The following is a 26,676-nucleotide window of genomic DNA, read 5'->3' as shown; positions in this document are numbered from 1 at the left end:
ATTTAAAGCTTTCGTGACTGCAATGATTCATCTTCTTTGGTTCTTTCGGTAAAGTTACGTAGAATGAGAATAAAATAATAAATTGAAAAAATAAAATAACACAATAATATTCTCACGACGTTTCGGCCACAACACAAGCGGCCTTCAACAGGTGAAGGGACGAGACTGTCTGGTAGGACAGCGCTGGAGTCCCTTCACCTGATGAAGGCCGCTTGTGTTGTGGCCGAAACGTCGTGAGAATATTAGTGTTATTTTATTTTATCAATTTATTATTTGATTCTCATTCTACGTGACTTTACCGAAAGAACCAAAGAAGATAGTTCAACGTACATACGTAAATATAGTACATTCCCCGCATCCAAGCACTAATCCACCTTCAAGCAGCAGCTCTTGGCGCTCACTGGTTCAAGCTGACAAATGAGATACTTCTACAACAAGTACTTACACAATCCGTGATTCGAAAACAGTCTTGTACACTTATGGGTGCATCATCGTGTAACTTACGTCATGTTTACTTTTCTTTGTTAAAACATATTTCAGCCTCTGCCACTGCATGTATAAAGTAGTGTTTCGGAGGTTACGTCGAAGACAAAGAGGGTGAGGAAATAAGTTTCTTTTTTTAATATACAAGATGTGGAAATTGAGGGGTGGGATGACCCATATGATTTCCACATGGGTGCATAAATGCTGATGGGAAATCAGCTTAGCGACTGGATGGTGTTCCAAAAGCTCATATATCATACTCTGACAGTGTCATCACAAATCATCCTCAGGCGTTGCCGTTTCACTGCTGGATGAAGGCCTCCCGACGCCATCTCCATCACTCGTCCTGCGATGCCACAAATCTAAATTTTCGTTGCTCCGTTTCCACAGTTGTCGACTTGGGAGCTGGATTCTCTTCCATTATCACTCATTCCGTCACCAGTCTCATATGTTGGGCATTATCACTTTCAAGTAAAGTGTGCTAGTTAATTAATGTAATTATTGCACTTTAATTATTTGAGGTTCAGGGTTTATTTTGGCAAAGGTAATAGTCATTCGGCAAAACAAGCTCATTTTCAATGGGGGACCTCATTACACCATAGCAACCTGGTTACTACAGCAAAAAAAAAAACATCCAAAAACAACTCTACGTGGTCAAACCACCAAATGGAAAAGTCGTGCATCAACATGGTACAACTAGGAATAAAATACAATGTGATACTCTCATTTCATTTCTTTTTAATGCAGATATAAAAGCTATCTTTCAACATCCCAGGGAACCTCCATTAATTCGATGGCCACTCCTCCGTTCTAGATTTGAAGCTTTCGTGACTGCAAGGATCCATACTCTTTGGTTCTATTCGGAAAAGTCACGTAGGTAAAAAAAAATCACGACGTTTCGGCCACAACACAAGCGGCCTTCATCAGGTGAAGGGACCAGACTGTCTGTTCAAGTTCAGGCTTTAGACTTTCCTCTCTACATGTAACTTTACCCTGAATTAGAGCCTATCTATTAATTTAATATTAAGTGTCTGCTTTTCCCATTTTTACCTCACCTTGTTTCATGCTTCCATGTACAAAACCCTTAACTTTCAAATCCCTTCCATGGGAAACTTACAGATTAATCGTTTTTGAGAAAGTATTACAGCATTTTCTTACATGCATGGTGGTATACTTATTAGTTGCTCCTCAGTTGTGATCAATCTTCTGTTGAATGAAGGCCTCCCAAGCCACCAGCTCTAACAATCTTGCCATATAACAGTGCCCACACGACTGAAAATATTCTGGCAAGTAAACTGAATATTTTAATAAACAGTACATAACAGAGACCTCTATATTTTCACCCCAATTCTACATATGTTTTGCATCATCCATGTTTTTGTTTAATTCATCTCACCCCTCGAAAGTGACCTCTACGCCCTACGTGGCATCCTTGTTGTAGATATTACGACTGTACCCCATCCAACCACTTTTCAGACAAGAATGTTTAAGCTTTTAAAGACTCAAATTTGCATTTTAAATTGTATCATATTATCACTTGTAATTTATCCAGCCAGGCAGTGAGCCATGCGGGTTGTGTTTCTAATCCACATGAGCCATGTGGCTCACCGCCTGGCTGCCTTCCAGCTTGTTTGTGGTTTGTCAGCTATTGTGAGATGCAATCTTCATCAACGACGTGATATAAACTGAGCATTGCATTCCATGTAATGCGTGATGACACAGGAGTGACACAACATTATGGACATCACTTTGCCGCTCTAGTGAAATCGAAAAAGAACCACCACGCCTTAGGCTGAAATCTAGGATTCCTTTCTGCATACACACCTCCGGTTTCGCAGTCGAAAATAAAGACATCGGTACTCGTTGGATGACATCCTGGCAGGCTATGGACGTGGTAAATAAAAACCACATTGAAGTACTGCCAAAAAGGATCATGCTAAACTGAATTTGAACACAACATAAATGGAAGATCAAAAAATCGTAAAACTGCCACTGTGGTGAAAGTCCAAATATTTAACTGTTGTGTTATCCGACTCTCTGTGTTGCATTGCATTACATTTCTAGGTTTACTAGGTTTGTTTTCACATTCATTCACACTTGATGACGGTTGCTTGTGTTGCAATCGAAACGTCGTATTCCATTATTTATTTTTCTTTTCTTTCTACGTGACTTTACTGAAAGAACCAGAGTAATTCCTGCAATCACGAAAGCTTCTAATCAAGTTTGAACCACCTCTACAACTCACACTTAACTTCTAATTTAGCAATCTTTGGAAGAATGTAATCAACCAGGTAAAGTGTTAACTGTTGTTTTAACCGACTCTCTGTGTTGCATTGCATTACATTTCTAAGTTTACTAGGTATGTTTTCTCAAACTTCTTATTTTTCTCTCTAAATTTGACCAGGTTTGTCAAGTTTCAATTTCTCTCCTCCAGGCGCTCTCATTGACATGCTAATTTCTCTGCCCCTGCCCCCCACTCTCTATATAATGCCTCGACACAGAGTCGTTGTTTCTCTGTGTGTCTCTGTGTGTCTCTCTCTCTGCTTGTGTCTCTCTATGTGTCTCCGTGTCTGTGTTGTCTCTCTCTCCAATTTTTCAATCTTTGGAAGAACGTAATCAACCAGGTAAAGTGTTTACTGTTGCGTTAGCCGACTCTCTGTGTTGCATTGCATTACATTTATAAGTTTACCAGGTTTGTTTTCTCATTCATTCATACCTGATGACGGTTGCTTGTGTTGCAATCTAAACGTCGCACTATATTTGAATTTGGAGCTTTCGTGACTGCAGGAAATATTAAATTATGATTTAAAGCTTTCGTGACTGCAGTAATTCATATGCTTAGCTCTTTCGGTAAATACTCTTTGGTTCTATTGGGTAAAGTCACGTAGGTAAAAAATAAAATAACAAAAAACACGACGTTTCGGCCACAACACAAGCGGCCTTCATCAGGTGAAGGGACGAGACTGTCTGGAGGACAGCGCTGGAGTGAAAAAAAGCCACGCTTAGATCACGACCTTTAAGCTGTGTGAGAAGAAAACAAAGTGCCTTGACAAAGGAATTAGCATATAATTTAGCATTGAAATGGCTCATTGAAATAGCTAAGTTAAAGTATACACATCCGCAGAGGCACCCCTTGACAAAGGAATTAGCATAGAATTTAGCAAATGCTAATTTTTATGCTAATTTCTTTGTCAGGATACTTTGTTTGCTCGCACACAGTTTAAAGGTCTGCGGTCTGAGCATGGTTGTGTTTCACTAAATTCTCCTGTTTGATTTGTACTAGGTGCCTCGGTGAATGTATATGCTCTGACTTTAACATAGCTATTTCTGTGACCAGTTACAAGCTAATCACTCAGCTATTTCAATGCTAAATTCTATGCTAATTCCTTTGTCAAGGGGTGCCTCTGCGGATGTATATACTTAGCTATTTCAATGAGCCATTTCAATGCTAAATTATATGCTAATTCCTTTGTCAAGGCGCTTTGTTTTCTTCTCACACAGCTTAAAGGTCGTGATCTAAGCGTGGCTTTTTTTCACTCCAGCGCTGTCCTCCAGACAGTCTCGTCCCTTCACCTGATGAATGCCGCTTGTGTTGTGGCCGAAACGTCGTCATTTTTGTTATTTTATTTTTTACCTACGTGACTTTACCCAATAGAACCAAAGAGTATGTATCCTAGCAGTCACAAAAGCTTTAAATCTTTCGGTAAAGTCACGTTGAAGGGAAACAATAAATTATATATAAATTGCAAGTTAAGTGTGAAATTTAAAATTTAACTTGCAATTTAGCAATCTTTGAAATAACGAATCAACCAGACTTTGCGTTAATTGTGTTTTGACTGACCGTCTGTGTTGCGTTATATGGTTTCCAAATTTTGCTAAACCCTGTTTGATTTCGTGTGCTCCCACGTTTCTCTCTCTCTGCATCCCCTGTTGTATCTGCGTCTGTATATATATCTGCGGTTATGTGTCTCTTCTCTCCCGTAAATTTAGCTCTTCTGTACCTGATGATGATTGCTTGTGTTGCAATCGAAAGGTCGCACACTATTATGTAATTTTATTATTTCTTATTTTTACTTGACTTTACCGAAAAAAAGAATAGTCGCAAATATTATTAATTTTTATTTTCTTTCTACGTAACTTTACTGAAAGAACCAAAGAGTAATTCCTGCAGTCACGAAAGCTTCTAATCAAGATTGCGTTCAGCATTAATATCTAAAAAACATAACACTCTAATATGTGAACACTTATGCTAGGAATTGTCAACACAGTACTCCTGGAGATGTCCTCCTCAATGATCCGTACAATTAACCCTCAATGGTTATGTTTGTTAAACTGGGTAACATAACAATGGGCTAATTCCTCAGAGTAAAGCGACCATACACGGCGATAGAAAAAAGTCCTTAAAAATGAATGTGACAATATTCATACAACAGTAGTAAAGAAACATGTGCCTAGGGCAAAAGTAGTTTTCAATGAATTAATTGGTAAGATTAAGCATCTGTTTGCCTAACAGATGCTTATCAATAGGCTAATGGGTTTCAATTGATTCGCGGGCAAGATTCCGCGTGTAGATTCGTAACATCGATGCTTATAAAGGTTTAGTGTCAATGAATTCATTGGTAAAGCTATGCAATTAACGAACCGAATGACTAAAAGACTTCTTAACGACCATATTCATGCAGCTCAATGGACGGAACAATGTTTTTCACGATCAGATAATAGTTAATGCACGACCTTAGGATGGCCCTTCTCGAAACACAAAGATAACCTTTGGAGCAATCTTATTAGTTCCGATATGTGCGTTATGTGTGATTGGGTGTATTGTCTTCGTGCTCAACTCTTTTCGTTAAGTGGGCGCCGAGGTGGGGTGTTTCTTGTACCAAAAATACCTCGGTTCATGCTGGGCGATGAGTCGTGTGTGCGTGGGCGTGTCATACACACGGCGCTCTCTCTCTGTTGGCGGCGGCTTCAGGCTTCTCCACTGCTGGATGATTGTTAGAGTCGGCAAGACGCTCGCCTTCGGCAGTGCCCGATAGCGCTCGCAGCTCGTTCACCGGTCGGCAGCCGACACTTTTTCTCGGTTGCGCTGGTCACGCTCCAGGCTTTTCCACTGCAGGATGATTGTTGAGACGGCACGATGCTCATCTGTGGCGGTGCCCGATAGTGCCCGCAGCTTGTCCGCTGGTCGCCATTACCGACACTCTTTCTCGGTTGCGCAGGTCACGCTCCAGGCTTCTCCACTGCTGGATGATTGTTGAGTCGGCACGATGCTCACCTTCGGCGGTGCCCGATAGCACTCGCAGCTCGTCCGCTGGTCGCTAGTGCCGACACTCTTTCTCGGTTGCGCTGCATCGATGTGTGTGTGTGTCGAACACCCAGCGCCTTCGCCAGCGCCGACACTTTTTCTCGGTTGCGCCGGTCATGCTCTCTCCCTTGCAAAAGGCACGGTTGATCCTTATGTAATGAGAGAGCGTCATCCAGGGGCTGCCAGAGGGTAATGGGTACAGCCACCATTACGTCATCGGCATTCAATCCTAAGAGGGGATATGATCTGGGCCAGAGAGGACGGGCAGGGTTACTGAGAGAGGTTCGAAAACTATCGAGAAGGTTCCCCGAGGGGGCGTGGCCAGAGGCGGGGCTTAGCTCTGCCGAGTAGGATATAAGGGAGATCGGGGAAGGACTCGAGGTTGGTGTGGGGAGCCTGGGTTCCGGACTGCGTCGCTGCTCATCTGCTCCTCGCCACGGGTCACATGGCGGATCCTCCCTTGGAGCTCACCACCGCTCTCAGCGCGCCGTCAGCCAGCGGCGAGGCCGGGAGAGCGGAGTGAGCTTCGTGGGAGCTGGGGGAGGGATGCCTCGTCCACGGGGTTGGAAGAGGGAAAATACCGGAGGGGGAAGGAGCGAAGCCGTGCTGTCCTACCATTAATAAAAGAAGCACTTGAACGACCATCGCCATGGAAGTCTTTTATTACACTTGTAGACTCGACCTTTGCAGGAGTCTTCCAAATCTGCATGTTCGTGGTTAGTCTTTCGCCGCTGCTGCTGCTGGTCTTACGCGATGCTCGCTTGGTCGATGCTTGGCGCTTTCTGCGCTTTCTCCAGGTTGATTGCTTGTCGTTGTTCGTTACTCTTTCTCTCTCTCTCTTGCTGCAGCTGCTGGTGGGAGCTGGCACTCAATGTGCGCATATGCGGGGATGATACTCTTATGTGGCGACGGAAGTTCATTCATGCTAATCTCCCTCCCTAATCTCTCTCTCCCTAATCTCCCCCATTAACACAACTGATGTGCTTGCGTCCGTGGATGGAATTCCTTTCCAGCTCATACCTCGCTTGCTTGCCCATCGCCACATATATAACCTTGATGTAACAACTCTCTCGCTGGTTCAGCAGTTCCACTGCTGGATTATTTTTTCCGCCTGAAGATGACCGCTTGTGTTCCGATCGAAACGTCGTGATATATTATTTTATATAATTTTTCTACCTACGTGACTTTACCGAAAGAAACAAAGAGTATGGATTCCTGCAGTCACGAAAGCTTCGAATCAAGATTAATCTGTTAAGTCACATCTAGGCCTAGTTCCTGTCGCCATCCTCCAGCCATCTCGCCATCTGTGGAAACACATGCTTTCAATTGCCCCTGTGTTGTCTCCGCCTCGCTGTGTGCTGCGTTTCATCACTATCCGAGTAGATAACCTCTGATTCAATAAACCTTCAGAGCCAAGGTGAACATTCAACCCCAAACGTATTTAATTAATTGAACGAGGTAAAACTGATGGAAAAACACAGGACAAATACAGCATATGTTAATACTTGGAAATATCAATACAATGAATGAACACTACAGCATCATAACATTGTCTTAGATAACATGAAACTCAACAATAGATCCTGGATGGACCAGGCACCTACATTAGTACTGAACAGCTATACAAGAGAATCAGCTGTGTTAAGGGCACATCGTGTAATCACCATACTGCAGCTTAAATGTACAGCACTACACATAACACCGAACTGTGGATGAGATATTGCATCATCCTTGCTCTAAAGATCACAGTTAGGTTACGTGGGTACAAGTTTGACTCGACTTATTCAATTACAAGTAACATTCACAATAAGGCAAGTGGCAGGCTTCGTTGTTAACTAGGCCTCATATTTATCATAGCAATTTAACAGCATTATAAAGGCATTCACAGTATTATAACGGCCATTCTAACATTATAACAGCATTCCCAGTATTATAAGACCATACACGAACTTACAGACAATGCTTCTTAAAGTCCCACAATGAACAGATGCAACCTGTCTTCACGGAGACATTATTTGTGCCTCCATTTTGTACTCTGTGTAGATGTAGGGGTGTTGTGGGAAGGTAACACACAGTGGGGGAAGGTAACACAGCCACACCTTGGTGGCTACAACCACGTCCGCTATAGCTCCGCCCTCAGTGGTGTATGGGTATAAAGGGCGGGGAGCCAGAGAGCTCGGGGCAGTGTGTGGGGCCAAGAATGAAGAACCAGTGAAGCAGGAAGGCCGGCTAGATAGACCCTGGGACTTCCCTGACCGCAGGGTAAGCCAGTGGTGCGGCCCCAGAGCCTCAGAGCCGGAGCCCTTTTAAGGGTCGGTCTGGTTGGTGGGGTGCCGTGATCTATGCTTGACCAGGGCCAGATCAGATAGCCTCCTCTAGCGCTTGTAGCTGGAGGAACTGGGAGCACAGGAGTTAGGCTAGATAGCCTAGGGGGTGTCCCAGAGTGTATACGGGTGAAGGGGCCGTTACCCCTTTCAGTGTAACCCTTGTTAAGTAAAATAAACAGTGCTGCCTCTACTCCACCGTCTCTGTGTCCCGTGAACCCACTACATAATGGCTGACACCCTGCAGCCTGGCTGAGAGTGCATCTTAAATCGTAACTTCCTGGTCACTTGACCGAATTAAACCTTCAAACATGAAATTCCTGTGTTATCACACTCCCACTCCTGCCGTGAGGAAGTACACCTGCAGTGAGGCAGAACATGTGTTTTACTAGTTTTTCAACTTTCTGCAGTTTTGACTCTGCAAGTGGCTCAAGGTATGTTTTGTCGTGGTTTGGAATTTCTTCATGGCGTTTCCTATCTCAAGGGGAGGCGCCCTCCCTTCATACGTAATTTATTGCTACCATGTGCTGTGTCAGCTGCTGGAAGATATTATCTTGGTCAAGTGTGATTGGCCTATTTCGCCTTGTATGTCTTCTGAATGACCCTAGGTCATTATGTATAACCAAGATTTGTGATATATATTGTTAGCACAGGTATTCTGAGAGTTTTATTAACCTTTGTTCCCCATCTGTGTCGCCAGGGATCTGTCTTGGGCCTCCCTTAGGTCGATTCAGCCTCAAATGAGTATCTGGTGTGGTGTGTAGCAACATCGCCACTGGAAAGACAAAGGCAGTCGGCCGTGATGCTGGCCAACCCACCCCCTCTTGTGCCACTCCGGCCTTCATAGGTGCTCACAAACTTCACTTGCCCCATCAGTCTGTTAAGACTCGTAATTTTGATGATACTGCGTCCAGATCTAAAACTAGATTGTTCGGCATTTAATACCTTAGATGTCTTTACATACTTGATCAAATGTTTTTTTTGTATACATTTCTAAGATTACAATCAATGGGCATTGATTTAGAGGTAAGAAATCAATTAAAAGGGTGTAGAATTGCAGTTAAAAAAAACACAAACCGCACTCCTTAATCTGTGATGCATCGAATCGCCATGGCTGGTGTGGCGGTATGAATTGTTACACCCCTATTGAAAGCCCTTTATGTCCACTCTCAAGGTCTTTTTTCACCCTTCTGCCTCTTTGCTTTAGTTGGTGACAAGACTTCAAGTCCACTGCCTGAATTGGAAACCTTCATGTATGCTCTAGCCATCTATAATGCATGGTTTACGCTCGAGCATAACGTGAATCCAGGCTGAGTGGGCATCAAAAACTGTGCTATTAGATTCTAGATTTGAAGCTTTCGTGACTGCAAGGATTCATACTCTTTGGTTTTATTCGGTAAAGTCACGTAGATAAAATAAAACGAAATAAAATAAAACAATTAAATCACGACGTTTCGGAGGCAACACAAGCTTCCGTCTTCAGGTGGAATAGTCACAGAAGAATATCTGTGTCAAGTGCACAGCTCTGAGACGATCGGGTTTATACCTAGGTTGGGGGGGGGGCAGAAAGGAAAGTGGGTGGGTGGGAGGGCTTAACTATTAGATCTCTAAAACGCTTTAACTCATCACCAACACCTCTTTTCCCAGTAGATGGCACTGTGGTGAGTGGACTCAACTCAAACGATGTCAGTTCACAATTTCCACATCTGGCTCTAGGGCTGCCAAAGGATACGATGGCTGGCCAGAAACATTTAGCTTTTTTGAGCATGAAGACACCTCGCTTTTACTTCAAGATAAGCTGCTCCTTCATCGACACTGCAGATTCATTTTTGCTAATTAACAGTTTTTTGTTATAAACACCATCTGCGAATCATCGCAGAGTTGCTGTGTGCTTTACACGGGACCACGCGTCCCGTTGTAGGCAATTGGCTGAATGTCGGGCAGGCAGACGCTGGGCTCAGTGGGGCTCTGCTCCGTCCACCAGGACACCCGCGTCTCTCCCGAGCTGGAGGGCCCTGGCCACAGGATCACAATATCCCGCGAGGCCACCAATGGGTCTTCGTCGTAGAAGTTTAATGGTCGGAAGAAGAAGCTCGCGCCGTTGCAGGCGGTGGCCGTGTTTGGCACATCCTCCGAGTGTGGGATGTGCACAAAGCTCACCGTCACCTAGGCCACCAGGTCCTGCCCAGCAGCACAGCCACAGCCCATGGGCGTTAGCACAACTCGAAAGACTTGAACTTCTTTCGCGCTGTACAAAGCCAATCCGTGATGATTGCACAAAGTCCCCATTGCATTGTTACATATCAGTTTTACGTGGTCATGTTTTACCTTTTTCAAAAATCCGAATCTGTCCGCCCAGCCGTATAAATGGTAAAACAATTGATCAGCGGCAGGTCACGTGTGGTGGTGTAAAGTGTGGGTGGGTACAAGCTGCCAATGCAAATGAGATGTGTTTGTGAAGGTAATTTAAGTAAGAATCTAAATCTAATGGAAGCAACCTGATTGACAATGTTCTCATTGTCATTCATGAAGTTCTGAGAGTAAACGGCAGGATCCCACGGGTCATGTTGATTGTAGATACTTCCACTGTACAGCTCTGTCTCCTTCCGTTTTGTTACCGCCACCTGATACCTTTGGCAGAAATGAGAGGTATGCAAACAATGGTAATTACAGGAGCAACGTTGAAGGAACGTCACTAGTTTCAGCACATACGGACATACCTGACACGTCAACTACCATAATCATCAGCCATCATCTACCCTCTCTCTTATGTTCCCGCGATGGGATAACCCATCTACTGTAGCGCCTGTACATGAGCTTATTTCATCAGAGAAACAAAGGCATACATTTAAATGGTGATAAGATTAACCAGACCTCTGATTTGCTGATAACACACAATATATGAGCGTTACATATATTGTTAAACACATCATCTGATGCATGTGTAGTGACTTATATGGAGTCACTATGGTGTTTAGCGCCAGCTACTGTCACAAGAGTGGAACTGTACTTCTTGAGACTGGCACCAGAGTGGATATGGCATGGAAGCGGGCCCTAGGGAGCATAGTTCTGGTGAGGGTTGGAGAAAGAGCAAGTGAGGACGTGATACTTTGTGTGAACCCGAGAGGGCACGTGACCGGGGCAGGGTAGCAAGGGGGCCCGAAAGGGGGCTCGAGGGACACGTGATATGGCCCAGAGCCTTCTAGTAGGATCGAGAAGGGAGCGTGGCCGGGGGCGGAGCCAGGCCATTCTCAGGAGCATAAAGGGGCAGTCCCAAGAGGGTTCTTGGCTCTCTGTTGGAATGGAACCCGTCGGTGCTACGTCTCTTCAATCCTCGGTCCTTGGTCTTCGATATTACGCTCGGCATCGTGGGTCAGGCAGTGTGTTACTGACTAACCCGGATATGTAGTTACCTTTTGTTATGGTCTAGTTAACCATGTCGTTATCACCTCGATGTGGAACCAGTGTACGTTTATGTAGCAACCCTGTTGGGGTGTTGTAATAAACATGTTGCCTCCAACTACAGTGTGTGCCTCCGTACAACACACTACACATGTGTAGAGGAGTATTGTGAGTAACCAGTGAGGGGGTGAATAGAGGGAGGTGCGAGCGGGCTCACAGTCAGCGATGATGTAATATCACGGGAGGTGTAAGAGGTACCTTTGGGAACAAAGGCTTGTCCGAGCTAGAGGGAGGAGCTGCCAAATGTGGTACTTAAGGCGGACCCCGTGACAAAGGCGTGGTCGTAGGGAGCCAGGGTGAGAAGCGGCTGGAAGAGGGTCTCTCTCCTCGTCGCGGGACGGTGTTGGCTGAGCTAAAACTGCACAGGGCCAACTACCGGCCCAGTAGCTGTAATATGATGAGGTTGAATGCTGGTAAGCTTACTTACTTATCTACCAGTTATGTGTTACTTTTTTTTTAAAGGATATTTACTTTTGTTACTTATTTACTGTTTTAAGTTCACTCGTTTCCGGTTAGTTTGTTTTCTTTGTGCACGTTATGATTTAAATGGTAACAATTGATAGTGGAATGCATTACAAATGTAAACTTTGTATTAATATGATGGGTATATGGAGGTGCGGGCTATCTCAAATTTGTTTTACACAAAACGTTATTTTTGCGGGGTATATGCGTCTGTGGGTTATATGCGTATGCGGGCTATATGCGGGGAAATACGAAACGTGTGCAAATTTTTGTATTGATTGCATAACAGGAAGTAGACTAAATTTTGATTACGATTTGACCACGACACAGGAGTCATGTTAAGTAAAACCGTTGAAAAACCTTCACCTCGGCGGTCGATTAATCATGGCTGATGATCACGATGACTCAAATGTGTTTTGATTTTTTTTATATCTATACCTGCTCCATGCAACGCCATTCTCCTCCTCTGGCAACAGGGGGTTACCGTGGCTCGTGAGCTGCACGCGATAACCACGCTGGGCGCCCCACTTGTTTCTGGCGTTCTCGTTCACGAACACCAGGTATGGAAGTCTGACGTCGAACTTGAAGGCTGCCTCCGACTCTGTCTCCTTGAGGTCATGCTTCACGCTGGGCATGACCTTGGCGTGCTCTGGGCTCCAAACGACGGTCGTGTTCTCGAGCTGCAGGTTCACAGTCTTAAAGCTGTTGCTTGTGCCTGTGGGACAAACGGTAAGCTTCTATATACAGTATACTGCATAAACAGTGACGTGTGATGGTGATCTCTTTTTTAAATTTGAAGAGGCGTTGCCGTGTACTCTGAAGTTAAGTTAATGTATACCCATGGTGCTATTCAATATTCACCACTTAATCTATTTGTTCTTTACAGAAGACCAATATATATTGGGAGGAAACCAGGTGTAAGTGTTAAAGGTAAAGTATATTTTTTTCTTTTAAAAAAATACTACATGCATTCAGGATAGAATAACATTTGAGGTGGCTCAGAGAACTGAGTACTGAATCAACACTGCTTAGATCCTGAGTTGAAATCTAGTTCGTTTCTAGTTCTGAGAATTTAAATGATCAGTTTTAACTTTGAGGCGACAAAGGCATAGCAGGATTATGAGAAAGTGCGACCCCTACTGCGTAAAGGGTAACAAGGGCCCTTCAAATATAGAGAAGGCCTGTAAAACTAAATATCTTACTTAGCAACTCTCTAACACACGGGGTCCACTGCGTCTGCAGAATTGTATAATGGATCCTTCATCATGGTTAATGCTATCACTTGTTTTGCAATTAGTTGAAGTCCATCTCTACGACTTGTACCGTAAAAAAGCCATAACTTTTGCTTTAAGCACCTTTCTTGCAACAATTACATTAAATTAAGCTCACTACTCACCCAAAGTGGTTTGTGAAATCCATGAATACTGAAATTTTGTGAAATACATAAATACTGCCATTTGCCCTGTTAACACATTAATTGACCCCCTTATCACAACCCCTGTATTATGCACATTACTTCCTCAACTGCAGACATTCCTCGAATACCTACACATTTTTACTGCCTTCAAACACTTTGGATAACGGTGCATGGGCAACATAATGAACTGCTGGCAAACTTTGATTTTGGACTGCTTTGTTTAATGCCCTACTATCCATTATCATCTAGATCAGCATGAAAATAATCATCATTGTTGGCATTTACATCATCATTATTCTCTCATCCATAGGACATCGTAGATATTAGGATGTGTTTAGCACCTGCCAGCAACCACTTTCACGTTCCTCCTATCCATAAAAAAAATACTGGGATATAATGCAATTAGTTCTCATCACAACCTCTAACGGGTAGATCTTATTTTCCGTACAGATAAATTAAAGAGTTGACCGACGTACAAAAGTAGTTTGTGTGAATTTAATGTTGGGCTGCTGATAATAGGATTTGCGGATAAGAGGGTTGTGGATAAGATTTACTCTATCTACATTATACATTTTAAAGGTACTCTATAGAAAATAGAATAATTGTTCAGAACAACAAGTGACAATACAATGCTGTTCTAACGTAAATGCCCTTTAATCACTTTCAATATATGAACAATCATGGATTAAAGCTACGTGAGCAGTTTTGTAAAACAATACATGCATGGATAATATTGATGAAAATAAACTCACCCACTATATCCATGTCCAGTTTGTAGTTTATCATGTGCGTGTGCACATTGCCAAGGACGTGGTCAAATATTTTGTTGCCATACTTGAGTCCATCAAGGAAATCCGTCGCCACGAGGTTCCCAGTGGGGTGAATCTTTGCTTCAATGACTCCATTCTAGTAGAAAATATAGTCCACGACGTAATCGTAGTTGTACACTGTGTTGACACTCCTAATCACGAGTACATAGTTGACCAAGCCACCACAGAACGAGTAGCCTCTCCGGTGTTCGTCCTCCAAGTGTCGACGCAATGGCACTCATGTGTTGTGCTCGAAAATGCAGATGGAGTTCAGGTTTTTCAGCGGCTTCTCCGAGTTCACAAAGTGGTACGTGTCCAGGTATGTGGCAGTGTGCGGGCAGTCGATCCCCTTCACAAGCTAAAAATTGTCAGCACCAAAGTGCAAACCTGAGTCTATGGCTCTAAATAAGCTCCCGATCGGATCGTTGCCAGTATAGTATGAGACGGCATCTTGGAGGCCCATCTCATAGACAATTCTGCAGGTTCATTTCAACACAATACACAAAATCCGTAATTTAATCCCATCAGTAAAGGATGTGATTCCTGACATGCAATACCCTGGTGTCTACAAACTGAGTTGTGGTTGCGGCAGCAGTTACATTGGGGGAATGAAACGACATGTCTCGGGACCACGTTCGTGAACACAAGGCAGGTCTGAAACACGGTAGAACCAATAACTCTGCCGTTGCCGATCATTGTTTTAACGCTGTGGGCTCACATTAAATTGATTTTTCCAAGACAGAGGTACTCTGCAAACCTACCGGCTACCTTCAGAGATTTGTTCACGAAGCCATCCAGATATATAAACACAGACACAACTTCAACCGTGAGGATGGGTACAAACTGAGCAAACATTGGAAGAACGTTATTAACCAGGTAAAGTCTTAGCTGACTGTGTTTCCATCCTACCTGCCTATGTCAGCTGTTATTTCCGACTCTCTGTGTGTCTCTCTCTATGCCTCTCTCTTAGATCTCTCATGTCCTTTGCATTGCACTCCCATGCCTTTGGATTGCATTCTCATGCTCACATGTCCTTTGTATTGCACTCTCATACTCACATGCCCTTTGGATTGCACCTATTGGGTTGCACTCATTGACATAGCCACTTCTGTGCCCTTGTCGAGGAGGCCGCTCTCGTATCTTACAGTTACATGCCAATTTCTAACATTAACATCATGCTAATCTCTCACATTAACATAGCCACTTCCGTGCCCTTGTCGAGGAGGCCGCTCTCCTATCTGACAGTTACATGCTAATTTCTCACATTAACATCACTAGCCCCAGCCACTTCTTTATGACCCTTGGGCTACACCCATTTCAAACCTTTATAAACAGTCTGCCTCAGCAGCAGACCATGCTTTCCCACCTGATGACGGACGCTTGTGTTGCGCCCGAAACGTCGTGATTTATTTTATTTTGTACCTATGTGACTTTACCGAAAGAACCAAAGAGTATCGATTCCTGCAGTCACGAAAGCTTCAAATCAAGATTGATGTCAAATATCTGAAGCCCCATGTAAGAGATTCTGAAAGCGAACATCCAGGGCATGTACTGCACAAAGTTCCCGTCAACCCGGTACCGGTGGCCCATGGGCTCGTACTGCTGCGGTCCTATAAAAGACGTGTCTGCTCTGAAGGCTCCGTGACGATTATATCCCGATGATTTTCTACTGCTGTCACTCAGCTTCATCTTAATAATGGAACCTTTGTCATATTTTGTGATTAGCTCTTCGATGCTTAAAAAATATTGGCCATGGTAGTAAACATTCTCCACTGCCCATTTTGCAATGTTTGAGCTTTCATGATTTACCAAAACGTGAAAGCCTACTGGGTGCAGGTAAAACCCTTCCAATTGTCGGAGAAGCATTACCCAGGACCGCCTTTCTCCTGACTTCAATCCTTTTGGTGCCACTTCCCCAACGGTTAGGCATTTTTTTGTACAGTTATGATACGTATAGCCATAACTCTCCTCCAAAATATGGTTCACTTTTTCTAAAGCTTTTGGTAAAAAATGTGTGTACAGAGCCGTGTATTCCGGGATTGTCGTTGGCCGAGAGCTAAAATTAATAACGCGTTTCCTCGTTGATGGACTGTGTGGCCGGTACCAGGTTGGATTCGGAAGCGGGCCTATCAGATATTCTGCAATCGATGGCTGAACGTCAGCTCCGCGGAAAACCACTGCCTTAGCAACTCGAGCAGGCTTGGCTCCTCCATGGTCCAAGTAATTCAAAGCTTCCTTTTTGTCTGAGTTGTAGAGCTCTATCATGTAGATGTAGTTGCTGTTCACGGTGGCTTCTGAAGCAACAATATTGAGGTCCTTATCGCTCACCAGAAAGTCCTTGACGGTGGTCAATTCTGTTGGCGTTAGGTCGGAAAATATCTCTATTGCCTTGTAATCGGGTTTAATGCCATTTAGAACAAATTTATTTGGGCACTTCTTGGGAAAGTTTGCATTTACATGCTGGTGAATCAAAACTGATGCCAGAATAATACTAATTGAAACAAATAGTAGGGTAAGAAATACCTATTTTCTTGAAGCTGAATTCATTTCTGACATTGTGCCTTCTGTAGATATGATGTTTAGATTGTTAATAGGTCTGAAGCTGGAAAGATAAACATTGATGGACATTAATCCAACACATTACACTGCACACATAGGGAGTTTTTGTTTGTTTATGAATGTTATTTCAATTCAGTAGCATTCGCATCGCACATTTTGTGATTAAATCTACAATTTTAAACCCTTTGCATCATTTGTTTTTAGGCCATCTTCCAATTCCCCCAAGTTCATTCATGGAGTCAAAGCCCAAAACTCTGGAAGGGCCGGCAACGAGAACTCGTTCAAAGACTTTGCATTTCACATAGCCCTTATCCAGCTCCCTTTTCCTGCTCCGGCTGTGAAGTGCTCACATGCAGGGGTCAGTTGGGCTATTGGCTGAAACTGGCCCATCTTGCGCTCATGCATGGTGACATACAGCATGGGGAATTGAGGGTGCTGATGGAAGGGAAAGTGGGAGCCAGCCATTGTACATTTCTCACGGTTCTTTGTTCTCCTCTTTTCACCTTCCTCTTCCCTTTGGTTAAATCTGTAAATGATTGAAATTGTGTATTTATTGCACCGCCTTGCTCGTGCACTGTATATTTTGTCTCAGTTTTTTTCTTCCTGTTGAGGCACACACAGTTTGGTTCTCATGTGTTTTTGTCAGCTGGGACGGCTGAGTTCTACAAAGGGGGGGGGGGGGGGTGATGTAGTGGTGTACATAGTGTGTTTACAGCGTTGCACTGTCGGAAAGGAGGTACTGCAGGTGCGGGACCTCTCCCTAGCACTGGCGTGTATAAGTGAGGGGTTGCGCCCCTAGGGGGCATGGTCTGAGTGCTAGTGGGGAGAGGCCGTGTGAGGACATGGTACTCCAGGTGAACTCGGGCAGGGCACGTGACCGGACGAGGGGATAACGGGGGCCAGGGGGCATATGACGGGCCATGTGACCAGAGCCCTGACTCTACTAGAAAGATCTGGAAAGGGGGCGTGGCAAAAGGCGGAGCCTGACCACGCCAGGGCCAATAAAAGGCGAGTCAGGCATATGCTCGGGGCTCATCTCGGGGAATGGATTCAGCGGGCTACGCCTATGATCTCCGGGCTTCAGCGTGGACCTGACAGCACATGGCTGTCTGGATCCGAGCGGGTAGACGTCCCATCCAGTGGCTGTGAAATAGCCGTGGTGGTCCCCGCCGAATATAGTTATCCCGCCAGTGGTTACGAAGATACCTGTGGTGGTTACCGCCATATATAGTCTCGCTAATGAATGGTTACGTGTTAGCCTATGGTGGTCAACACCCGAAGTAGTTACCCAGTGGAAGTTGTGTTGTTCAAGAAATAAACGTGTTGCCGCCAAGTCTTGGCGTGCGTGTGTCTGAATAGAACCCACCGCAATAGTATTGCGTATATTTTAATCGAACATTTAATTATTAATATGTGAATATATTTGTTGACTTTTTGACCCTCTTCTAGCTCAAACGCATTGTGTTTGCGATGCATTCTTCGTAATTATCAGCCATCATCCACGACGATCTCTCCTGCGGTGTATGGATTTTAAGTTCTGGTTTGATCTGGTAAGGTTTAAACAATGTAAATATCGTCGGTTATAGCAGGAGAGAGGAAGACTCACCCTCAGGATAGTAATGTGAAATTTGATGCACTGGATTGTGACCCTCATCGCTACGTTGAGCACAGAAATACTGCGTTTGCTCTATATTGTGATGTCTAGGGGGTTGGTTATTCAATTAATCACTGATGATTATTGTGGTGGCAGTTATACAGTAATTGCGGTCATGGCAATGGTGGTGAATAACCTTGTGATGTTGGAGCACCAATTGTGCAATGGGTGGGATTTTTTGTTTCGTTTATACTTTTGCAAGGCTTGAAGCCCCAACTTCCCCTACGAGATCTACCACTTGGAATGAATATTCATAATCAAATCACGTTTGAATACAGTACTTGTCGGCATCACCAGCTAGCTTGACTTACAATAGGCCCAATAAATAATCACGTTCTTTCATGCAAACTTGTTGAGATTCTGTATTTCTTAACAAAATGGAGGAATATACAGTGAGGAAAAAAGTATTTGATCCCCTGCTGATTATGTATGTTCGCCCACTGGCAAAGAAATGATCAGTCTATAATTTTAATGATAGGTTTATTTGAACAGTGAGAGACAGAATAACAACAGGAAAATCCAGAAAAACGCATGTCAAAAATGTTATAAATGGATTTGCATTTTAATGAGGGAAATAAGTATTTTACCCCTCTCAATCAGAAATATTTCTGGCTCCCAGGTGTCTTTTATACAGGTAACGAGCTGAGATTAGGAGCACACTCTTAAAGGGAGTGCTCCTAATCTCAGCTTGTTACCTGTATAAAAGACACCTGTCCACAGAAGCAATCAATCAATCAGATTCCAAACTCTCCACCATGGCCAAGACCAAAGAGCTCTCCAAGGATATCAGGGACAAGATTGTAGACCTACACAAGGCTGGAATGGGCTACAAGACCAATGCCAAGCAGCTTGGTGAGAAGGTGACAACAGTTGGTGCGATTATTCGCAAATGGAAGAAACACAAAAGAACTGTCAATCTCCCTCGGCCTGGGGCTCCATGCAAGATCTCACCTCGTGGAGTTGCAATGATCATGAGAACGGTGATGAATCAGCACAGAACTACACGGGAGGATCTTGTCAATGATTTCAAGGCAGCTGGGACCATAGTCACCAAGAAAACAATTGATAACACACTACGCCATGAAGGACTGAAATCCTGCAGTGCACGCAAGGTCCCCCTGCTCAAGAAAGCACAAATACATGCCCGTCTGAAGTTTGCCAATGAACATCTGAATGATTCAGAGGACAACTGGGTGAAAGTGTTGTGGTCAGATGAAACCAAAATGGAGGAGGAATGCTGCCTATGACCCCAAGAACACCATCCCCACCGTTAAACATGGAGGTGGAAACATGCTTTGGGGGTGTTTTTCTGCTAAGGAGACAGGACAACTTCACCGCATCAAAGGGACGATGGACGGGGCCATGTACCGTCAAATCTTGGGTGAGAACCTCCTTCCCTCAGCCAGGGCATTGAAAATGGGTCGTGGATGGGTATTCCAGCATGACAATGACCCAAAACACACGGCCAAGGCAACAAAGGAGTGGCTCACGAAGAAGCACATTAAGGTCCTGGAGTGGCCTGGCCAGTATCCAGACCTTTATCCCATAGAAAATCTATGGAGGGAGCTGAAGGTTCGAGTTGCCAAACGTCATCCTCGAAACCTTAATGACTTGGAGAAGATCTGCAAAGAGGAGTAGGACAAAATCCCTCCTGAGATGTGTGCAAACCTGGTGGCCAACTACAAGAAACGTCTGACCTCTGTGATTGCCAACAAGGGTTTTTCCACCAAGTACTAAGTCATGTTTTGCAGAGGGGTCAAATACTTATTTTCCTCATTAAAATGCAAATCAATTTATAACATTTTTGACATGCGTTTTTCAGGATTTTGTTGTTGTTATTCTGTCTCTCACTGTTCAAATAAACCTACCATTAAAATTATAGACTGATCATTTCTTTATCAGTGGGCAAACGTACAAAATCAGCAGGGGATCAAATACTTTTTTCCCTCACTGTATCATAATAATACATAGTCGATATATTCATGCTCAAATATAAACTAAAACAAATTGTTGGGAAAAAAAGTTAGTCTAATTGACAAAAAGCAGTGAGTTGCACACAATACCTTATACTGGATGTGAAGAAACTGCAATGTGTGACGTGTACATATACAAATATGAGCATACGCACATATGTCAACAATAGCAATGCCACATCAGACGAAAAGCATTCGGTAACATTTGCTTTTATTAATATTCCATAAAGTACATGCAATCAAATATAGTACTCTACATTCAACACATGGTTAGTAGTGTAGAACAGTTAAATTGTAGTTGCAGCACAATTTATTGAACACAATACATATCTGACATATAATCGTTTGTTTTGTGCACAGGACAGGTTGAGCATATTAGTTCAATATTACTGGCAGGAACCTCCTGGTTACACCAGCCCACAGGGGATTATGGTGTCCGTCCGTCGTGCATCCAAAAATGGGAGGGGTGGGGATGGGTGGAGAGGGGAGGGTGGGGAGGGGCTGAGTGGGGAGGGAGGGGCTGGAAGGGGAGGGTGGGGAGGGTGGGGCGGGGAGGGGAGGGTGGGGAGGGGCTGGGTGGGGGGTGGGAAGGGTGGGGCTGGTCACCCCGTGGTGCCCTTATAAAACTCAACGTTTAACCTACTCACGCTGGCTTGTGCCCGCCCTCACAGTCGGGCATATTTGCGGAATACACCACGTGGTGCCGCCGTTGACCCTGGCCATTGACCGAGCAACCCAACGTTCCTACCAGCTCCCTCCGCAGGAATGTGTTATTGTGAATACTGCTTTATTATCTTACAGCTGAAAGCACTATAGTTAACTTTTAGTAGTGTTGTGATGTGTTTTTTTTTTTATCTGGTCCATACGTGTGAATAAAACATGCATCATGATTACAGTAACACAGTACATTTGAAAATGTTGACATTGTAAGAATTTTAACTTTGAATGTAATGTTTTTGTTTACACGTATTGCAACACCAGCTATCTGTGAGATTATATAATTCTGAACTATAGAGGTTTGTAAAGTGTTCCATTTAAAATAGTATGCATTATATTTAGTTCGGAATATATGGGTGTGGGTTATAAAGTTTTTTTCTCCAGAACAACCCTCTTTTCTCTAGATGAGCAAGATGGATTTGTGGTGTCCGTGTTTGCGCCATTTACACGGGAGTGCGCGTCCCATTGTAGGATAACGGCTGAATGTCGGGCAGGCAGACGCTGGGCTCAGTGGGGCTCTGCTCCGTCCACCAGGACACGACAGGCTTTCCAGAGCTGTGGGGCCCTGGCCGCAGGATCACGACGTCCCTCGAAGCCACCGATGGGTCCTCGTCATAGAAGTTGAACGGCCGGAAGAAGAATCCCACTGCATTTCCCGACGTGGCCGTGTTGGGGACGTCCTCCGAGTGGGGGATGTGCACGAAGCCCACCGTCACCCAGGCCACCAGGTCCTGAGGAGCATAGTGAAGGTGACTCGAGGTCAGGTAGTTGGATGTATTGAAAACGCAAAGTAACGTGACCATTCAAATAAAAAACGAATTGGTAAATATGACAATCAATTACACCACTAAATTCCACCATGGCTTTTATACACCCATTGCTTAATAATAAATTACATTTTATCCATAATCGACTTTATATATTTTAATGCTTTCCAACGAAAGGATTGAGAGTGTTTATGGGTTATCTTCATCTGGTCGTTCGTCAGTCCCATCTGTTGTGGAAGGCGAGGAGGGAGAGGGGCACTATGTCGTAAACATCATCCAACATTAACAACATTTGATTGTACAGTTTAACCAGGTGGCATCCCCCATTGAAACAAAAATATATTTTGGCAAACATGGGATTAATAAAGTAGAAAAGAAAATATCAGTACAAAAATTGGAATAACACAACTTTAAACATAGATAAGTTTTTTCTCTCTCCCCGTCATATTGGGCTCTTGTTTGATTAAAAAGAGACAAGTTTAAACAATGTTGCTTGCCAAAATGAATAAACAAAAATGTACAAGGCCAAATATACGAGGTTATTTGTTTAATACAAGTTTTTAAAGTTCAGCATGACCAAGTGAACAACTCCTCCTCGTCAACTGGTTATAACAAGTCAACAAGTATCAGTTATGATTTTTTTACATTTTATTGTAATGAACACAATGTAAATAAGAAATATATATTAATACTAGCGGGAAGTACCCAGCATTGCCCGGGTGAAAAATACATTTCACAACTTATCTTAAAAACAGAACATATACATGCCCAAATACTAAGCTATTGTGAAAGCCCGGTGGACAGTTTGTCCATTTCTCCAACAACAAAATAATAAGAGACTTGCAGAAGTCCAAAAAGTTATAGAAAGTGGGGGGTAAATTGTTGATCTAAAAGGTTTCCTAAAATTGTGGACCCCCCACCCCCTCAAAAAATATTTTTACCCCCCGCATAGACATACATACCTACACATCCTACATACAATAGAGTGAGTAGTATCTAATGACTCTATAGTAGTATCTGACTTTACAGTAGTATCTGGCTCTACAGGAGTATCTAATTACTTTATAGGAGTATCAATTTACTCTATAGTAGTATCTATTGACTCTATAATAGTAACTACTGACTCTATAGTAGTAACTACTGACTCTATAGTAGTATCTATTGACTCTATAGGAGTCACTACTGACTATAGTAGTATCTATTGACTCTATAGTAGTATCTACCAACTCTGTAGGAGTATCTGCTGACTGTCCAGTAGTATCTACTGAGCCAGTAGTAGTTACTGAGGGTATAGTAGTATTTACTGACGGTAGTAACTACTGACGGGAGTAGTATCTACTGGCCCTACAGTAGTATCTACTGACTGTAGTAGTAACCACTGAACGTAGTAGTATCTACTGGCCATACAGTAATATATACCGACTCTATAGTAGTAACTACTAACTCTATAGTAGTATCTGCTGACTCTATAGTAGTATCCACTGACTAGAGTAGTAAGTACTAACTCTATTGGAGTAGCAACTGACTCTATAGTAGGATCTGCTGACTCTATAGCAGTATCTGCTGACTATAGCAGTATCTACTGACTCTATAGTCGTATGTAATGGCTCTACAGCAGTATATACTGATTGTAGTGGAATCTACTGACTGTAGCAGTATTTACTGACCGTAGTAGTATCTAGTGTGAGTAGTATCTACTAACAATACAATAGTACCAACTGACTCTATAGCAGTAGCTACTGACCGTAGTATCATCTACTGACTGTATAGTAGGATGTACTGATTGTAGCAGTTTTTATTTACTGTAGTGGTATCTACTGAATGTAGTACTATCTCCTGACTCTATAGTAGTATCTGCCAGTATCTACTATCACTACAGTAGTATACACTGACTGTTTTAGTATCTACTAACGCTATAGTAGTATGCACCTACTCGATAGCAGTATTTACAATCACTACAGCAGTGCATACCGACTGTGGTGGAATCTGCTATCACTACAGCAGTGCATACCGACTGTGGTGCTACCTTCTAACAATACAGCAGTTCATACCGAATGTGGTGGTACCTACATAACTGCAGCAGTGCATACCGACTGTGGTGGAATCTGTTATCACTACAGCAGTGCATAACGACTATGGTGAAATCTGTTATCACTACAGCAGTGCATAACGACTGTGGTGGAATCTGCTATCACTGCAGCAGTGCATACCGACTGTGGTGCTACCTGCTATCAATACAGCAGTGCATACCGAATGTGGTGGTACCTGCATAACTGCAGCAGTGCATACCGACTGTGGTGTAACCTGCATAAATGCAGCAGTGCATACCGACTGGTGGTACCTGCTATCACTGCAGGAGTGCAAACTGATTGTGGTGGTTCCTGCTATCACTGCAGCAGTGCATACCGACTGTGGTGGCACCTGCTATCACTGCAGCAGTGCCTGCTGTGGTGGTACCCGCTATCACTGCAGCAGTGCACACCAACTTTGGTGGTACCTGCTATAACTGCAGCAATTCCTACTGTGGTGGTACCTGCTATCACTGCAGCAGTGCATACCGACTGTGGTGGTACTGCTATCACTGCAGCAGTGCATATCGACTGTGGTGGCACCTGCTATCACTGCAGAAGTGCATACCGACTGTGATGGTACCTATCACTGCAGCAGTGCCTACTGTGGTGGCCACCTGCTATCACTGCAGCACTGCTTACAGATCGAGGTGGTACTCTACCTGCTATCACTGCAGCAGTATATACTGAATGTGGTGGGACCTGCATAACTGCAGCAGTGCATACCGACTGTGGTGGTGCCTGCTATCACTGCATCATTGCATACTGACTGTGGTGGTGTTGTATATGCCGGGTATTGAAAATGTAATGAAAATAATAATTAAATGAAATTTGGAAAAATGCGTAAGTATCCAAAAGCATGTTAATTTATGTAATTATGCTAATCAGAGAGATAATCGTAAACATTTATGTGAATGTATGTGATTATGCCAATGAGGGCAGTTATGATCATTAGGCTTAGCTTCGTTGCCCAGGGTCGTATCATCAATTGGGATAAGACAATTAATCGTATGAAGTTATGCAGGTGTGCTGTAAGTATGCCAGATTAAGCTCGGCTTCGTTGTCTAGGTTCGTATTATCGATCGGCATAATACAAATTATTCTCGCTTTAACATTCGCTGATTATGTATTAGTGTGTTATGTCAGGTCTCCAAATTCAAATCTCACCGCAGGATACAGTTCTCATAATTGAGATTATTACGCATGAACTCAGGAAAGAAACACTCAAACACGTCTGTGTTAAGTAATTTAAATTTTTAAACAAAACCTTAACACTCTAATATGCGAATTCTTATGCTTGAAATTGTCACAGTACTCCAGGAGATGTTTCCCTCATTGATCCATACATTTAACCCTCAATGATCACGTTTGTTAACTGGGAACCAGAACAATTGTTACTTCATCAGAGTAACACAAGCATATATGGCAAATAGGAATAAAAGTCCTTAAAAATTCATGCAATGACATTCATACGAAAGGCGATAAAAGCAAATTATTATACCCCAAAGGTAAAAGTATACATAAATAGATTCATCGGCAAGATTATATAATTAACGAAATGTCTTGGAATAAGGGTGTGCGACGGGATGCATGCCCTCCTATGGGAGATTCTTATCTTTGGCTAAGTTTTAATTAATTCGTGGACAAGATTATATGATAAAGAAACAGGTTTAACACGATATTCTCTCTGTGAGCATATAGATTCGTGACGAAGGTTTCAAAAGTTTAGTTTGTATCGATGAATCTATTGGTAATTTATGCGATTGGAAGTAAAATCACATAAAACAAAATAAGAAGAAAAAATGAATGTACTTATAAACGACGTATTCTTATCACTCGATGAACTGCGATGCCTTCACGGCCAGCTGATGGTTCATGCACTTTATAATTAGTCTCCTTATTGTGTGGGTGCGTTGGATTGTCTCTTTGGTAAATTCTTGTGTGAGCAGACGCCGGGAGTGTCGTGGGTTTGTGAGTGTGGGGGAGGGTATACGAACGATGGCTGGTTCCCTCTATCGCTCAGCGTCGGATGTTAGCTGACGGTTCTCTCCGCCGCTGGATACTGAGCTGCGTCGGCATGATGTCTGTCCTGGAGATGCTCGGTCGCTCGTGCGCTGGCAAGCCGGCACCCTTGCTCGGTGGCGCTGGCGGCGCGACTGCGCGCCCTCTCCGGCTCTCTGGCGATGAACGATGCTTTCGTTCGTTGATGGCAGGCTTGGTCGACGTTTGGCGCTTTCCGCCCTCTCTTGCGGATGATGCTGGAACTCTCGTCAGCTTAGCTCGAACTGCAGTGGCTCTTGTGAGTCGATGCCCAGAGCGGAATGATTTCCGAGCGACACTTCTTCTGATGGTGCTGAATTCGCACGGCGTAGCATGTCGCTACTCAGCGAGCCTCGCCATCCTGGATGAGTTGCGGAGTCTTCTTCTGCGTCGGTGGTGATCTTCTGCGTCAGTGGCTGGCTGTTATATTCAGGGGTTGAGCATCTTCGATAGTTGGTCGCCGTCTTCTGCCGCTGGTAGCTGCTGTTCAATGCTGGGGTTGTGTCTCTTTACATGCGAAAATTTCTTTCTTTGCTTGCCTTCCAACAAAGGACCAGAACTTTAAATTTCGATTTAAAGCTTTCGTGACTGCAATGATTCATCTTCTTTGGTTCTTTCGGTAAAGTCACATAGAA

The 26,676-nt window shown here is 43.7% G+C and overlaps 1 protein-coding gene and 1 pseudogene across 2 annotated transcripts in view; both read right to left on the bottom strand.

Annotated features, from left to right (window-relative positions):
* Positions 1–9,839: 9,839 nt before the first annotated feature.
* On the bottom strand, positions 9,840–18,475 carry LOC116938774 (diamine oxidase [copper-containing]-like; annotated as a pseudogene).
* Positions 18,476–20,642: 2,167 nt separating this feature from the next.
* The window catches only part of LOC116938773 (diamine oxidase [copper-containing]-like), a 42,147-nt gene continuing 36,113 nt past the window's right edge, over positions 20,643–26,676 (bottom strand). For both annotated transcript variants that reach the window (XM_032946387.2, XM_076055801.1), the window contains exon 5: positions 20,643–21,896. In XM_032946387.2, the coding sequence (XP_032802278.2) occupies positions 21,609–21,896 (288 nt within the window). In that variant the 3' untranslated portion in view covers positions 20,643–21,608. The remainder of the gene's footprint in view (positions 21,897–26,676) is intronic.

The sequence above is a fragment of the Petromyzon marinus genome, chromosome 4, assembly GCF_048934315.1.
Source record: "Petromyzon marinus isolate PM22_M1 ecotype Great Lakes invasive population chromosome 4, UKy_Petmar_22M1.pri1.0, whole genome shotgun sequence".
NCBI lineage: Eukaryota > Metazoa > Chordata > Hyperoartia > Petromyzontiformes > Petromyzontidae > Petromyzon > Petromyzon marinus.
Note: the sequence above shows the minus strand (reverse complement) of the source record. Positions and strands in the feature narration are given on the sequence as shown.